This window comes from Rhineura floridana, chromosome 11 (assembly GCF_030035675.1).
Source record: "Rhineura floridana isolate rRhiFlo1 chromosome 11, rRhiFlo1.hap2, whole genome shotgun sequence".
Lineage (NCBI taxonomy): Eukaryota > Metazoa > Chordata > Lepidosauria > Squamata > Rhineuridae > Rhineura > Rhineura floridana.
This window is the reverse complement of record NC_084490.1, coordinates 71,081,538-71,097,967: the sequence shown is the minus strand read 5'-3', so window position 1 is coordinate 71,097,967 and position 16,430 is coordinate 71,081,538. Positions and strand designations below refer to the sequence as shown.

Here is a 16,430-nt window from a genome sequence, read left to right as displayed (position 1 = left end):
ACATCTTTAGTCATATAGATCAGCCACTCAACAGGCCCATTAACTCACAAAAAACTGGCTTGGCCAGAACTACTAACTTGTGAAAGGAACTAGTTTGACCAGTTTAGTAGGTCTCTCTCATACAAACTACTTTTATACAGATTGAAAATCACAGGCTGAAAAGGGGACCAAAAGACATCATCCAGAACCCCCCCCCCAAAATCCTATAACAATGTATTTCAAGGGCTTCACTCTTATCCATTAAAACTACAGTAACAATTAACCAACATGTTTAATGTGACATAACCTTATGCAGGCAGGAGTGGGTTTATGTCACAATAACTGTACACTCCTACACATCTCTACTCAGACATAAGCTTTACTGAATTCCATGGTCTTACTCTATGACTCTGGTCAGTGTGTATAGGATTGCAGCCTAAATTGGTTAGTCTTAAGGGTACTGCATGGGACTATTAGCAAGAGGCCTAATAATCTTACAGCCCTGAGAGGAAAAAGTATATCTCCCCACCCTTTCTACATATTTTCAAGAACATAGAGTAAGATGGAAGGATATGAAGTAACAAGAACCTGAGAGACAAAGGTTCAAATCGTCATTCTGCTGTGAAGCTCACTATCTCTCAGCCAAACCTACTTCACAGGGTTGTTGTAAGGATAAAATGGGGAGGGGAAGAACCATGTATGCCACCTTGAGGAAAGGTGAAATATACATCTACTAACTAAATAATAAAAACAAGCAGTCTACCTCCAGCATGCCTGCCCTTGATTTTGTGTGTGTATGCGTGTGTGTGTGTGAAAGAGAGATTGGGTTTGGAATCAGGAATGAAAGTGTACAAAGGGAGGAGACTGTCAGGCTGAAAGGTTGGACATGGTTTTAAAATGTGCAAAGGGAAGATAGAGAGAGGTGGGGGAAGGGAGAATATAACTTAAGGTTGTTTTGCAAAAATAATTTTATGGGGCTGGAAAATACAAGTTGCTTAGAGAAGGAAAGGCGAGAGCCAGTATAGTGTAGTGATTAAGGTGTTGGACTACAACCTGAGAGACCAGGGTTCGAATCCTCACATAGCCATGAAGCTCAGTGGGTGACTTTGGGCCAGTCACTGCCTCTCAGCCTCATGAAAACTCTAGTCATAGGGTCACCATAAGTCAGAATTGACTTGAAGGCAGTACATTTACATATTTATAGAAGGACAGATCTTATAATACCACATGCCTGCTACTTAATAGTCCCACTACCAGGACCATAACAGGCAGAATTTTGTTTAATCCTTTATTTCAGGAAAAGCCACCTTTAATTCTCCTTTTGAAACAGATAATATTGATCCATTGTTTGTGAGAATCCGGATTCCCCCTCTCACTCCTTGATGGTGGTGGGGGATTCATGTCCTTCCCCCCCCATTGTTTTCAGAATCGTTTTATGCAATAACAAATGTCCTTTCGCAGCTGCTAGCCATTGTTCAGGATTGCCATGAAACCAAATTCAATAGTAATTGCAACACTACCCAACTAAAAGCTTAGATAATAAATGGGTACATAATAAACAGAAACTTAGCAAGTGAATCCCTACCCTAGATTATGGCTGCAATCCTATACACATTACCTGAGAGTAAACCTAATTGAACACAGTGAGACTTAATCCTGAGCAAACAGGCATAGTTTTGGGCAATAACTGGGAAGCTTCATCTGATCGATTTTTACTGAAGACACAAGAGCAGTGATTTGGGGGCTGGACCAGGGAGATAGCAAAGAAGAAGCAAATTAGAATAAAGAGCCATATTTTTCTCCCGCCCGTGCAAATTAATAGTGTTTTAGCCATTTGTAATCTAGCCTGATTACTGTATCCTGTACCCAATGTGATTTACCTAGCTCCATATAGTATATAGACTTACTTCTGAGTAGATGTATATATTGTATTGTAAGTTAACTATACAAAGAATTTTTAACCAGTGCTTGGACTTTAGCGTAACACTTTGCATTTGCCATAGGAAGTGTCTTAACATCCACCCACATCCTGTAGTAGTTGCAAAAAAGGTATTCCCTAGACGTTATATCTCAGATGCATCCTGGTTGCTCTGAAAAAAGGAACATGCAAGAAATGAGGCAGGATAGAAAACTAGCAACTCTTTAGGACCCTGGGGGAGATTGCAATGTCCCTAGTGCACTGAGGGCTCTCAGCTAGTGCCCCACCTGGCCCCTAGCTACATCCAGCCATGAACTCACACAAACACTATGTTGGTTATTCCCCTTTGTGACAAGGCTAACTCACCCTCATCTATTACATACAGATAATGTTCCTTCATCATATGGTTCCAAAAACAGGAATATTGCCTTTACAGAGAACATGCAGCTTCTGTCCCTTTAGGTTCTTGGCTAACCCAAAGAAAACTGCAAACATAGATAAGAGGAGGAAAGGAACTGGTTAGAGGAGGTGAGCTAGCTACATTTGGAGCTATCCTAGGAGAGATCCCACAAAGATTGAATAGCAAGATCACTTGCAGACAAACACTTAAAGACTTGGGTTCCTGATGGGAGGGGTTTTCTGAGACAAAAGGGTAGCAAGAAAAAGGCTAGGGAAGGAGAGGCATTCAAGACCAAGGTGGGTACACTAAACTATTCAGAGGTATGATAATGCAAGGTTTCCACCACAGGACGGATAGGTGGTCTTAAGAAGCAAAGAGGAGGGCTTAGAGTCAGGGTGAAAGAATCTGAACAGGTATCCTAAGTCCAGACTGTCCTTGGTCCTGAGTGCTGAGTACAAAACAGTAGGGTGCCAGTGGAGCTCTGTTTGCAAAACAGATATTGAGGCTCCTATTGTGCAGTGAAAGCAACTGTTTTTTTAGTTTACCTGGTAGGGACAGTGATTATTAGACAGATGCTGTGGAAGATATCAGATATCATTGAGAGCATCTTATCAGATATTCAAGATATGTTGATTATTTTTAAGGATTGGATGAATTAATGGAGGAGAGGACTATCAATGGCTGTAAGCCACCATATTTGTTAATAGAACCCCATGTCAAGAGGTTGTATACTTCGGAATCCCAGTCAACAAGGGATGTTCTTCACCTTCATGCCTTTGCTTGTGAGACATGTGCCTGCAGTTGAAGCAGAAACAGTGGATTAGAGGGACCTCTGATCCAGTGCAAATTCTTGTTAGGGAGAACACTTTTTGAAACTATTTAGCTTTTAAGGTTTCATTTAGGTACTGTATATTTAAACACTTTTGATAGATAATTGGATAAAACCAAAACTTCCTAGTCAAGTTGTACTCAGACTAGGCGTTACTAAATTAGTATTATATATTAATTTCAGTGAGTCGATTCTAAGCATTGCTAGCATTGGATACAATCTTTGGAACTGTGAAATACTCAGATATAAATATTTAGTAAAATCATTTATCACAAGTGGTGATACATGAGAAGTTACTTTCTAACTTATAATGAACAATATGCCACTAGATTAAAAATGTGAAAAGGCAACTCCTCCCAGTGATGTGCCACTGAGTTTTTGTTCTTCTCCATCACCATATTTTTCTGTCGCATGTTGCTGAATTTTTTTTTAAGTTTTAAATTTTAACTTTCTACCTTTGTTGAAAAGGGAAGACTGTCATCAGAAGATACCAAACAGCACCGCAAACATGAAAAGGAATAGGGAAACACTGGGACAGATGAAGTATAATAAGTGGACCCCAAAGAAAAAAGAACAGGATCCCATAAAAGTGAAGTTTGAACCTAGTACGGATGAAGAATGTTTTATTGAGCAAGAATTTGTCAGTCCTACTGTGTCGCTATTTGGAGTTCAACACAGTAACAGGAATGGCATTTGGACTTCAGTGAATCCATCAAGTTCTTGTTCTAGAAGTCAGTGTAATGAGAATACATGTTCAAACAAAACTCCTAGACCCTTCTACAATAGAGACCAGTGGCCCTTGAGTTTATCATCAACCTGCCCTTCCCACTGGGGTGGCATAGAAAATTGCCAGCCTTATCCAAGCTTGCAGCAATTCAGAGGAGAAGATTATTCAGGAAAATACATGAAATTGCGATGTCCACCAGTATCCTCAGAAACTCTGTTCAACACGGGGTTGGCCCATAACATGCTGTTCAAATCTGAATACGATTCAGATTCTGAAAATATAGCTTATAATTATGCTGTTTCACCAAGCCAGGTTTGGATTGATGAAAACAGCACAATGAAAAAGCAGTCATTCTATTTTCCTACTAGGATTCACCTTAAAACAGAACTAGCCTTTAGTGAGCATCTTTCTCCTTGCCACAACCCAAAGCATTGTGTTAATCCACCATATAACTGGCAACACATTGCGGCGCATCATAACTTCAGTAGAAATGGAACTAGCAAAGGTGTACATAACAAGGACACAACTCCTCTGGGTCCCCAGAACGCCATCTGTGTAGAAACAATAGAGGGTATACAAGACAAACATTGTAATGAATTTTATAATCCCAGTTTAGTAGAAGAGAGAGGACTGAATAGACAAGTTCTGAAAACACAGTGTGAATTTAAAAATCGCAGTTTTATTCAGACGATCAAACATGAGCCCTTAGATTCTGCTTTTATGTCTGACAGCGGTGAGATTGGAGTGCAAACTACTTTCCCTGAAAACTGCATTAGCAGGTTTTCATCCTCATAAAACAATGGGAAGTGCATTTTCACAACAAACTGTGTAATATGTTAGAGTGCTTCCAGATGTTCACAGCAGCCTCAGCAGTGCAGAGATCAGACAAAACAGGAAGTGCCTCATTAATGGAGCACTTCCCATTGCAGGGATTCAAGGATCTAACATTATTTTGGTGCAATATGGTGGTCTAATGGTTGACCCTCCTTAACATAAGGACTGTGTGTGATACGTATTCACAGTGCTAATCATCCACAAAACATGACACATAGAAGTGCCCATAATATTCATAAAAAAGCAATGCACAATACATTGCTGATAATTTCCTACTGCGATACAAGGGCAATATAAGAGTTTTTTTTAAGAGGAAGAAAATGTTTGCATAAAACTACATAGCAATTAATTTCTCTTGACCAATAGTAGTCATACCACCTTTGGCTCCCACATTATTTAAACATCTCACTTGTGCTGTTCAAGAGTTATAAAGATATAGTCCCATATGAGCAATGGGGATGCAAAAAGCATACTTCTTCCTCAATACCCATCTTGTAGGGTTCAAGAGACCCTAGGAGGAGAAAGAGAGAAGGTAGTATCAGGAGAAACTGTGGGCTCATGGCAGAGAGTTTCTGGAATCCTAACCAGGGATGGAGCATGAGGGAGGATGAAGGAATGGTAGGCTGCATGCATACCATACATTTAATGCACCCCCCCTAAAAAAGAATCTTGTGAACTGAAGTTGGCCCCTCACAGAAGTACAATACCCAGCACCCTTAAGCTACAGTTACCAGGCACCTTGGGGGTGGGAAAATGCGCTTTAAATGTATGCAGCCCTAGGCTGCATTCAGATGGCACTTTATTCCATCTTCCCAACATTTCCTAATCTGTTAACTTTCACATTTTTTGTGATCTTTCAACACAATGTTAAATCCATTTCTGAAAATCTAGTAGAATCTAGCAGAAGTTTAGTGTTCATGTCCTGTTAATTGTTTCCAGGGGAAAAAAATCTGCAGCCATTTGTATCTGGAACCCTGATCCTATGGATATAACAAATTACAGTGACATAAATTATGATTAGCATTATAGTAACCTACTGTTTCTGCTTATGCTACTCAGAAAAGCCCTATTTGTTTCCTTACTGTTGGAAATAGCTGGTGCTCTCCTGCTCTTATGAGTGATGAGGGCAGAGATTAAGTCCAACTAACTGTTAGCATTGCTTCTACTGTTTTAGTATGGAACCAGCAGAAAAACTTGAAGCCAGACCCTATGCACTCTGGAGATGGAGTATGAGCCATAATTTTGAACTGTAAAACTTGATTTTAATTTGAATATCACTTTGCTTACATTTCTGTTATTACATTTCTATTATAATGTATTCCAGTAATATTTTTAAACAGAATATACAATTGCATCTTTGCAAAGCTTCTCATGAGCAATGTACATTGCATTTAAGTCATTGTGTAATCTGGAATTTGCTAAAACCAGTTATTAACTTTGGATATTTAATCTAGTAATAGATATGTTCTGTTGCCAGGCTGAATAAAATAATATGCTACTAATTTACAGCACAATCCTATCCGTGTCTCTTTGGAATAAGTTAAATGGGGACTTACTCCTTAGGGAGGAGAGTAATCAAAATACACATTCCCCATCAAGAAAATAATGTCTTTCATGTTCCAGAAGGGTATTAATAGGGATTTGTTTTTCACTATAAAGATAATTTGTCACTATAAAGATAATCCCACTGCCAAATGAAAATTAGTAGCATTGTTTATTTTAAAAAATATATACAGACATAATATAGAACAATTAACAAATATTTTAGCTTAATCATTTTTACTGTCAATAACAATTGCTCAATGGTCTCCATATTTTTAGTATTATCTTTAAGTGGTTTAGCAACATCAAAAAAAACTTTTAAAAGTTTGAAAAATTCTGTTTGCAAATCAAGATTCGATGCTTGGGTTTTTTCCTTTAAAAAACTTGGTTTGCATATGTAAACACAGATTGTGATTTGTAATATCAGCTGTCTAATTTGAGATATTGAACTGAGCAACAAAGGTAGAAGAGGAAGCAACAGAAATCATACTTTATACCAGGGGTGGGGAACGTCCGGCCTCCAGGCCAATCATGGACCCCCAAGGGGTCCAATTTGACCTGTGAGGCTACTTTCCCCAAACCACACTTACCCACCCATCAGTTGACATCACTAGAGAGGCTGAGTGTTTGAAGGCAAGCACCCATCGACCCATCATCAGCTGATAGGCCAATCAGAGCATGCCTTCAACCCCCTCCGTATTTGAAAACCCCACGGTTCACTTTGAAGTCCTGAAAATCCCACTCACCTGTCAACTTTGGCCCACCAAGGTGGCAAAGATGGATATCTGGCCTTTTGGTCAGAAAAGTACCATTTTAAGACACTATATTACTAATTTATTCTATAATATTAGTCCTAACAGCCTGAAAATACATCAAATTGAGGCTAAGCAAAATACATTCCCTATTTTGGTATACTCTTCTGGAAAGAAAAAAGTACACAAGAAGTTACTGAATCTTGCCTCCTTGACAAAACAGTTGCACCATTGAGTGACTTTTTGTAAAGGTTTCTCACTCTTAATTTCAACTTTAAAATAATATATTTCTTACATTTATACTTAGTTGCTGTCTGAAATCTAAAATTCAACATTTGCTAATAAATATTCTATATATAAATGTGGAATTTGTAATATTGGCTTGTCCTATTCTTTATCCTGTTCAGCATTGTCTAATGCGTGAAGATTCTTATATACATATGAGAAAAGGGGCTCCATATGAAGCATAAGGCATTTGTATGCTCATATACAAATACATGAGAATTCAGACTTGCTTAGTTTTGCACTAAATTGAGCATCATAGCAGTTAATGGACAGCACATTAAAACAATTCAGTTTAAAAGCAGTGAGATAAAAACACTAAGCCACATTTTTAAAAAGCTTGGTGAAATAAGGATTTAGCAACATCCCAGAAGCTTAAGGGAGAGAGTCCCATAATACAGTCTCTGCGATGGAAAATGGAATCAGACCATTGGTGCTTAAACTAAAAAACTGCTCTTTAATCTATAAGCTGACATTGGGGTTGGGGAAGGAATCAATGGGTGCTGGACAATATCCGATGAGGAGTGATGACATAGATGTTTCAGGTCATCCAAATTGGGATAGTATAGAATAATGAACATACAGCAAGACATGCAATAGCCAGTTAATGAGGCCAAAGATGCAGGACAAGGATTCTGCTAGTGCAGTGGTGGGGACCCTATGGCCCTCCAGATACTGTTGGATGACTGCTTTGAACATCCTTGAGCATTGGCCATGCTAGCTAAAGCCAATAGGAACTATAGTCCACCAACATCTGGATGGGTACAGCATTCCCACCCTGTATTAATATACAGCCAACTCCATTGTGAGTGGGAAGAGGTGGTGTTGAATGCTCCACAACTCAGTCTTGAGAACTTTAACATCCCTGCCAAGATCTCTGACAACTACAGGTCTGCTTTAAATTATATCTGGCACGACACACTTAGCTGGGCATATACTCAATTAGTCAAGAACACTAGGAATTTGGCTGAGGGAGGTTCAGCTGTTCCAGATCCGTTTTACTCCCATTGAAGGAACAGGTACTCATACTGGGTATACTCCTTGACCCCTGGACGCTCAGGTAGTTGCTAAGAGTGCCTTTTAACACACCGGCTGCAATCTTTCGTAGGGAAGGCAGACTCAGCTTCAGTCATTCATGTTTCAATTATCTCCAGAGTGGATTATTCTAATACCTTCTATGTGGGGTTGCCTTTGAAGACAGACTGGAAGCCTCAGTTGGTCCAAAATGCAGTTGTCAGACTTTTTTCTGGTGCTAACAGGTCAGAATATATAACACTGAATTTATGTCAGCTCCATTAATTTCCTATCTGCTTCCAGCTTAGAACATTTTCTCTGACTCAAAACAGGAAATATGGGGAAATGCCCATACTCCTTGGAGCCAAATGATGGCAGGACAAATAGGAAGAGTGTGTGGGTTTTTATTTAATTTTTTTAATTGGTAAATTTAGCAAAGGAAAAAAAAGAGGGAAATGAAGAAAATAAATATATAAAAAATGATAAAACATGGACATCAGCTCCCAGGATATGGTCTGAAGGCACACAAGGTCACCACCTTGTTAACATTAAGCAGGTCTGGGTCTGGTGAGTGCCTGGATGGGAGACCACCTGGGAACCACATGTATGCCGCCTTGGGTTCCTTGATGAAAGAAAGGTGGGATATAAATGTAAAAAATTTAAAAATGTAAGAAAAAGATACAATAACCAGGTCCGGTTCTAAAGGGCGGCCAGGTGGGGCACTGGACTGAGGGCCCCTGGAGCTAGAAGGGGCCCTCCGCTCTCCTTCCACGATCAGTGGAAGCATCCGTGGACCGCCATCCCCCCACTTTACCTACTTTTCCATTGTTTTTTGCGGTGCACAGATTTGCCATTGGCTGATGGCACGCATGTGTGCTACACGCATGCGTTGCTGCCAACAACAAAGATAGCGGCAGAAGCTTCAGCCCCTTAGGGAAACCTCGGCCGCCATCTTGATTGATGGCAAACCTATGCACGCCGCAAAAACCAACAGAAAGGTAGGTGAAGCGTGGGGATAGTGGGGGGGTGGCAGGCGGCACGGAAGCTCCTGTCTTGCAGTCCGCGGATGCTTAAGTTCCGTGGATCGCAGAGGGGGAGCAGAGGGGCCTAGGGCAGGCTGGTACCCAAGGGCCCTGGCATGTCTGGGGACGGCCCTGACAATAACCATCAGTAAAGCCATCTTACATTAAACACACAAATTAATATAAGTCCTCCAGATGTCCAAATAGGTATCCCAGATGAGATTTATGTCTATAAGAAAGATGTTCAAATGTAGCAAGGGCAATAAGGTCCTCGGACCATTGTGTAATAGTCAGTGGGCGTTTATATGTCAAGGCTTCATAGAATCATAGAGTTGGAAGGGGCCTTGTAGGCCATCGAGTCCAACCCCCTGCTCACAGCAGGAAATCCACAGCTAGAGCATCTCCCGCAGATAGCTGCCCAGCCTCTGCTTGAAGACATCCAGTGAAGGGAATCCCACCACCTCCCTAGACAGTCGGTTCCATTGCTGAACTGCCCTTACTGTCAAGAAGTTCCTTCTAATGTCCAATCTGAATCTATGCTCCTGCAACTTAAAACCATTAGACCTAGTCCTACCCTCTGGGGCAGCAGTGAACAAATCTGTACCCTCCTCTATGTGACAGCCCTTCAGGTACTTAAAGAGTGCAATCATGTCACCCCTCAGCCTTCTCTTCACCAGACTGAACATGCCAAGTTCCTTCAACCTTTCCTCATAAGACTTGTTCTCCATACCGGCTATCATCGTCGTCACCCTCTTCTGAACCCGCTCCAACTTGTCTATATCTTCCTTAAAATGAGGCGCCCAGAACTGAACGCAGTATTCCAGATGAGGCCTGACTAATGCAGAATATAGTGGGACTATTACTTCCCTCGACCTGGAAACTATAGCTCTGTTTATGCATCCCAAAACTGCATTTGCCTTTTTTGCCGCAGCATCACACTGCTGGGTCATGTTCAACTTGCGATCCACTACAATTCCAAGGTCCTTCTCACACGCACTACTGCTAAGCCGGGTATTTCCCATCCTGTACCCGTGCATTTTGTTTTTGTGGCCTAAATGCAGAATCTTGCATTTGTCTTTATTGAATTTCATTTTATTAATTTCAGCCCAATTTTTTAGTCTATCCAGGTCCCTTTGGATTTTATTCCTGTCTTCCATTGTGTTAGCTATCCCTCCCAGTTTCGTATCATCCGCAAACTTCATAAGGCTTCCCTCCACCCCGTCATCTAAGTCATTGATAAAAATGTTGAAGAGTATCGGCCCCAGGACAGAACCCTGTGGCACTCCACTCAAGACCTCCTTCCAGTCCGAAGCAGAGCCACCGACGACCACTCTTTGAGTACGGTTTTCCAACCAGTTGTGAATCCACCTGACAGTATTTCCATGTAGTCCGCATTTGACCAGTTTGCTAATCAAAAGGTCGTGGGGGACTTTGTCAAACACTTGGCTGAAATCTAGATAGATGACATCTAAGTCATCTGAAATATAAGTCTCTTAGTGACCATAATGGCTTGCAAAATTCACTTTTGTTGCCCTGCTCTTAAATTCCTGTAGTATGGGAATTAAAAGTACATGAACATCTGCACATGTAAAGGATTTCGCCAATGAGAAACTGGTATGGACAGCAGCTTCAGGTCAAAAAAGAATATATCACAACCCCACTTCATATGCCTCAATGAGGGATTTTCAGCATTGCATCACCAGCATTTATCTGTATTAGACAGTGCCTTCCCATACAGATATGAAGTTCAATACCCCCAAGACATTGATTTTGCTGCATCAGTCTTCATTTCAAATCTAAAGAAACATTCCATTTAGATTCTAAAGAAATTTTCAATTGTTTAGGCTATGTGATAGATTCTTTGTGTCCTATGCCATACCTCTCCAAGCTCCTGAACTACCTTACAAAGATTCATTAAGCATTTATAAGTTTGACTTTCTGTAAGTACCCATTAATTCCCTCCAGCAATTTAGGTACCGGTCCATGGCAAGCCACCCTAATGAGAAAAGGAATCCAAGATGGGTGGGACTTTCTAAAAAAGGAAATTCTAAAAGCGCAATGGCAAGCAATTCCAACAAGGAAAAAAGGGGGGAAACAACAGAAGAAGACAATGTGGCTTCGCAAAAGCTTAGAGAGGACCTGAAAACAAAAAAGGACACATACAGGAAGTGGAAAGAAGGCCAGGCCACAAAGGAAGAGTACAGGCAGGTATCACGGAATTGCCAGGATGGTGTCAGGAAGGCTAAAGCTGAGAATGAGCTGAGGCTAGTGAGGGATACTAAAAGCAACAAAAAAGCTTTCTTCATTCTGTTTCCTGACTCCTAACAGAGCAGAGCAGAGGGAGCTGTCTCAGTTAGTCTACAGGTGAGGAGATATAAGCAAGCCGGCTTTCAGAGAGAGAGAGCAAACAGAGCGAGCGAACAGGCAGAGCAAACGAGTTTGACAAAGGAGTTCCACAGGGGAGGTCAAGGGGGAGGTCCCTAAAATTACTAATTCCCCTTGTACAGTGCAGCACATACCAGTGGGACTTTCAAGTTTACCCTGAAGTAGGACAGAACAAAGCACAGGCCGCTCCAAAACAAGTATTTAGAAACAAAAGGTAGAAGAGAGAATGAATGGGAAGGATGCTCCAGTGGTTGTGACCAGCAAGGTATGTGCCATGTTTGTTTTCTTGCCTGAGAACAACATGGCATACATATGCAACAAGTGCAAGCTCGTGGCATTGTTGGAAGAAAAAGTGAGAGGCCTGGAACAATGAAGTGGAGGAAACTCCATGGGAAAGGGTGACAGTTAGGAGCAGAAGAGCTAGAAGACACCCTTCACCAGTGAAACTATGGAACCGCTTTCAACCACTTGAGGATGAGACTGGAGGACAGCCTGTGGTGGAAGAATTACAGGAGACCTCATGCGACAATGAGCGAGAGCCTGAAGCTCAATCAAGCAGGGCCAATGAAACCTCACCCCACAACAAGAAAAGAGTAGAGTACTAGTAGTGGGAGACTCTCAACTGCGTGGGATTGAAACCCAAGTATGCCAAGAAGATCCGTGGACTCGCCAGGTATGCTGTCTACCAGGAGGACGGGTTAGAGATGTGACGGAAGGGTTGCCATCACTCATCAAGCCCACCGACAGGTATCCCTTTCTCCTCATCCATGTGGGAACAAATGATACTGCCAAACGGAGCTATGAAGAAATCACATCATACTTTGAAGCTCTGGGAAGGAAACTCAAGGACTTTGGGGCCCAGATAGTTTTTTCATCCATCCTTCCAGTACTTAGAAGAGGAGTAGAAAGGGAAAGAAAAATACTCCATGTGAATGAATGGCTACGAAGGTGGTGCCAACGTGAGAGATTTGGATTCTGGGACCACGGGCTATACTTCCTGGAAGATGGACTGCTGGCAAGTGATGGGTTGCATCTCACAAGGACTGAGAAGAATGTGTTTGGCCACAGCATGGAGAAGTTCATCAGGAGGGCTTTAAACTGAATCCTAAGGGGGAAGTAGACGTAAACTTGGTGGTAACGACTGATGAAGGCTTGTGCACAGTAATGGGAACAGAGAGATCGGCTCTAATAGGACCCAGTAACAGTCCTCAGAAGAAAGTAGTAAGGAAGCCAAGCCATAAATCACATGGTCTTCGATGTCTGCATACTAATGCCCAGAGCATGGGAAACAAGGAGAACAAACTTGAACTCTTAATACATGAGGGCAATTACGACTTGATAGGAATAACTGAAACTTGGTGGGATGACTCCCGTGACTGGAATAGAGCAACTGAAGGATATAACTTGTTCAAAAAGAACAGAAGGAATAAAAAAGAAGGTGGAGTCTTGCTATATGTTAAAAAAATATATCCCTGCACAGAAATTCAGGAAGATGAGCTTGGTAGCTCCACCGAGAGTATCTGAATTAAAATTAATGGGGCAAGTAATAAAAGGAATGTGGTGCTTGGAGTCTGTTACCGACCACCCAATCAAGGAGAAGACGAGAATGTAACTTTTGAAAAGCAAATTCCCAATGTTTCAAGGAGGCATGATGTAGTAGTAATGGGGGACTTCAATTATCCCGATATCTGTTGGGAGACAAATTCTGCCAAACAGTTACGGGAACTCTGGGGGAAAGTGACCACAACATACTTGAATTCTTGATTTTAACAGAAGCAAAAGCTGAGAGTAGTTATACGCGCACCCTGGACTTCAGGAAAGCTGATTTCAATAAACTAAGAACAATTGTAAGTATGGTTCCATGACAAGCGACCCTAATAAGAAAAGGAGTCAAAGATGGGTGGGAGTTTCTAAAAAAGGAAATTCTAAAAGCACAATACCCAGCAATTCCAACAAGGAAAAAAGGGGGAAGAGAGCAGAAGAAGCCAATGTGGTTTCACAAAAAGCTTAGAAATGACCTGAAAGCAAAAAAGGACACATACAGGAAGTGGAAAGAAGGCCAGACCACAAAGGAAGAGTACAGGCAGGTATCACGGAATTGCCGGGATGGTGTCAGCAGAGCTTGGAAAAGTTACTTTTTTGAACTACAACTCCCATCAGCCCAATCCAGTGGCCATGCTGCCTGGGGCTGATGGGAGTTGTAGTTCAAAAAAGTAACTTTTCCAAGCTCTGGGTGTCAGGAAGGCTAAAGCTGAGAATGAGCTGAGGCTAGCGAGGGATGCTAAAAGCAACAAAAAAGCTTTCTTCAGGTATGTCCATAGTAAAAGACAGAGAAAAGAAATGGTGGCACAGCTACTCAACGAGGATGGCAATATGATAACAGATGACAAAGAAAAGACAGAAGTCCTCAATTCCTACTTTGGCTCAGTCTTCTCCCAAAAAAGGGTCTATGACCCTCCTGGGAAACATGAAGTAGAAGGATCAGGATTGTACCTTGAGACTGATAGACAAATGGTCAAAGAATACCTAATCACTTTGAATGAGTTCAAATCGGCAGGGCCCGATAAATTGCATCCTAGAGTATTGAAGGAACTGGCTGAAGAACTCTCAGAACCGCTGTCTATTATCTTTGCGAAATCGTGGAGGACCGGTGAAGTGCCCAATGACTGGAGGAGAGCTAATGTTGTCCCTATCTTCAAAAAGGGCAAAAAGGAGGAACCAGGGAACTACAGACCAGTCAGCCTAACATCAATCTCTGGGAAAACTCTGGAGCAGATTATAAAGCAGTCAGTCTGTAAGCACCTTGAAAACAATGCAGGAGCCAACACGGATTTATGAAGAACAAATCCTGCCAAACTAATCTTATCTCATTTTTTGACTGGGTAACCTCCCTTGTAGACTGTGGGAATGCTGTGGACATAATATATCTTGACTTCAGCAAAGCTTTTGACAAAGTGCCCCATGATATTTAGCAAGCTAGCTAAATGTGGGCTGGATGGAACAACTATCAGATGGATCAACAGTTGGCTCCAGAATTGTACTCAAAGAATGCTTATCAATGGTTCCTTCTCAACCTGGGTGGAAGTAACGAGTGGGGTACCACAGGGCTCAGTCCTGGGCCCAATGCTCTTCAACATTTTTGTTAACGACTTGGATGAGGAGGTATAGAGCATGCTTATCAAATTTGCAGATGATACAAAATTGGGGGGCATAGCTAATACCGTGGAAGATAGAAACAAAATTCAAAGGGACCTTGATAGGCTGGAGCATTGGGCTGAAAACAACAGAATGAAATTCAACAGGGATAAATGCAGAGTTCTACCCTTAGGAAAAAGAAACCAAATGCACAGTTATAAGATGGGGGATACTTGGCTCAGCAGTACGACATGTGAGAAGAATCTTGGAATTGTCGTTGATCACAAGCTGAATATGAGCCAACAATGTGATGTGGCTGCAAAAAAGGCAAATGCTATGTTAGGCTACATTAACAGACGTATAGTTTCCAAATCGCATGAAGTACTAGTTCCCCTCTATTCAGCACTGATTAGGCCTCATCTTGAGTACAACATCCAGTTGTGGTCTCCACACTTCAAGAAGGATGCAGACAAACTGGAACAGGTTCAGAGGAGGGCAACAAGGATGATCAGGGGACTAAAAACCAAGCCCTATGAGGAGAGACTGAAAGAACTGGGCATGTTTAGCCTGGAGAAGAGAAGACTGAGGGGAGATATGATAGCACTCTTCAAGTACATGGAAGGTTGTCACACAGAGGAGGGCCGGGATCTCTTCTCAATCATCCCAGAGTGCAGGACACGGAATAATGGGCTCAAGTTGCAGGAAGCCAGATTTCGACTGGACATCAGGAAAAACTTCCTATTAGAGCCATGCAACAATGGAACCAATTACCTAGAGAGGTAGTGGGCTCTCTGACCCTGGAGGCATTCAAGAGGCAGCTGGACAGCCATCTGTCGGGAATGCTTTGATTTGGATTCCTGCATTGAGCAGGGGGTTGGACTTGATAGCCTTATAGGCCCCTTCCAACTCTACTATTCTATGATTCTAGGTTCCAGAGCACTGAAAGTAGATGGTCCATTAACACTAGCAAATGCAATGGGAGGTATTACCATTCAGTACTCACCAACAATTATTTAAACTGAAATATAGGAAACAAGAATTCTCCATCTCAGCCAATTTGCTGACTTAACGTGTATATTCCACAGTCAACCCATTTCTTCCACGAAAACGGCTGCCTCTGTATATTCAAATCTGGATTACTCCATAAAGATAATTTATAATGAACATATGCATCAAATTGTAACTGATATACACCATGTCTCTAGTAGCTAAAACTGAAGGTGATATAGGTCCTTTCCTTTTTATATATACACACTGTCCTTAACTCTGGCCATTCAAAAGAGGGGTGCTAAATAAGCCACCTCTAAAATTACCCATGCTGGGGTATTCATAGAAGGAGAAACTTGCCAGTCATTTTTGCGTGCTAAATATAAGGCTTATGGTATAAACCAGGAGTGGGGATCCTGTGGCCCACAGACTAATTTTGGCCTGCCAGGCTTCCCCATGTGGACCATTAAGCAGTTCTGGGCAAGCTACACCCACTACCTACACCTGACATCTTACAGGTAAGGCAGGGTTGGCCAAAAAACACACTTGTGCAGCTTCCAAAGCACCCAGCAACTAGCTGGCTGCTGAAAACCTTTGAAGCACTACACAAAGCAGAACCCCAGA

At 41.8% G+C, this 16,430-nt stretch overlaps 1 protein-coding gene across 1 annotated transcript in view; it reads left to right on the top strand.

Moving 5' to 3' along the window:
* Positions 1–5,949, top strand: part of AHRR (aryl hydrocarbon receptor repressor) — a 136,498-nt gene extending 130,549 nt beyond the window's left edge. The window contains 2 exon segments of the mRNA XM_061590554.1: positions 3,595–4,618; positions 4,620–5,949. Coding sequence (XP_061446538.1) covers positions 3,595–4,618; positions 4,620–4,685 — 1,090 coding nt within the window. The 3' untranslated portion in view covers positions 4,686–5,949.
* Positions 5,950–16,430: the final 10,481 nt, after the last annotated feature.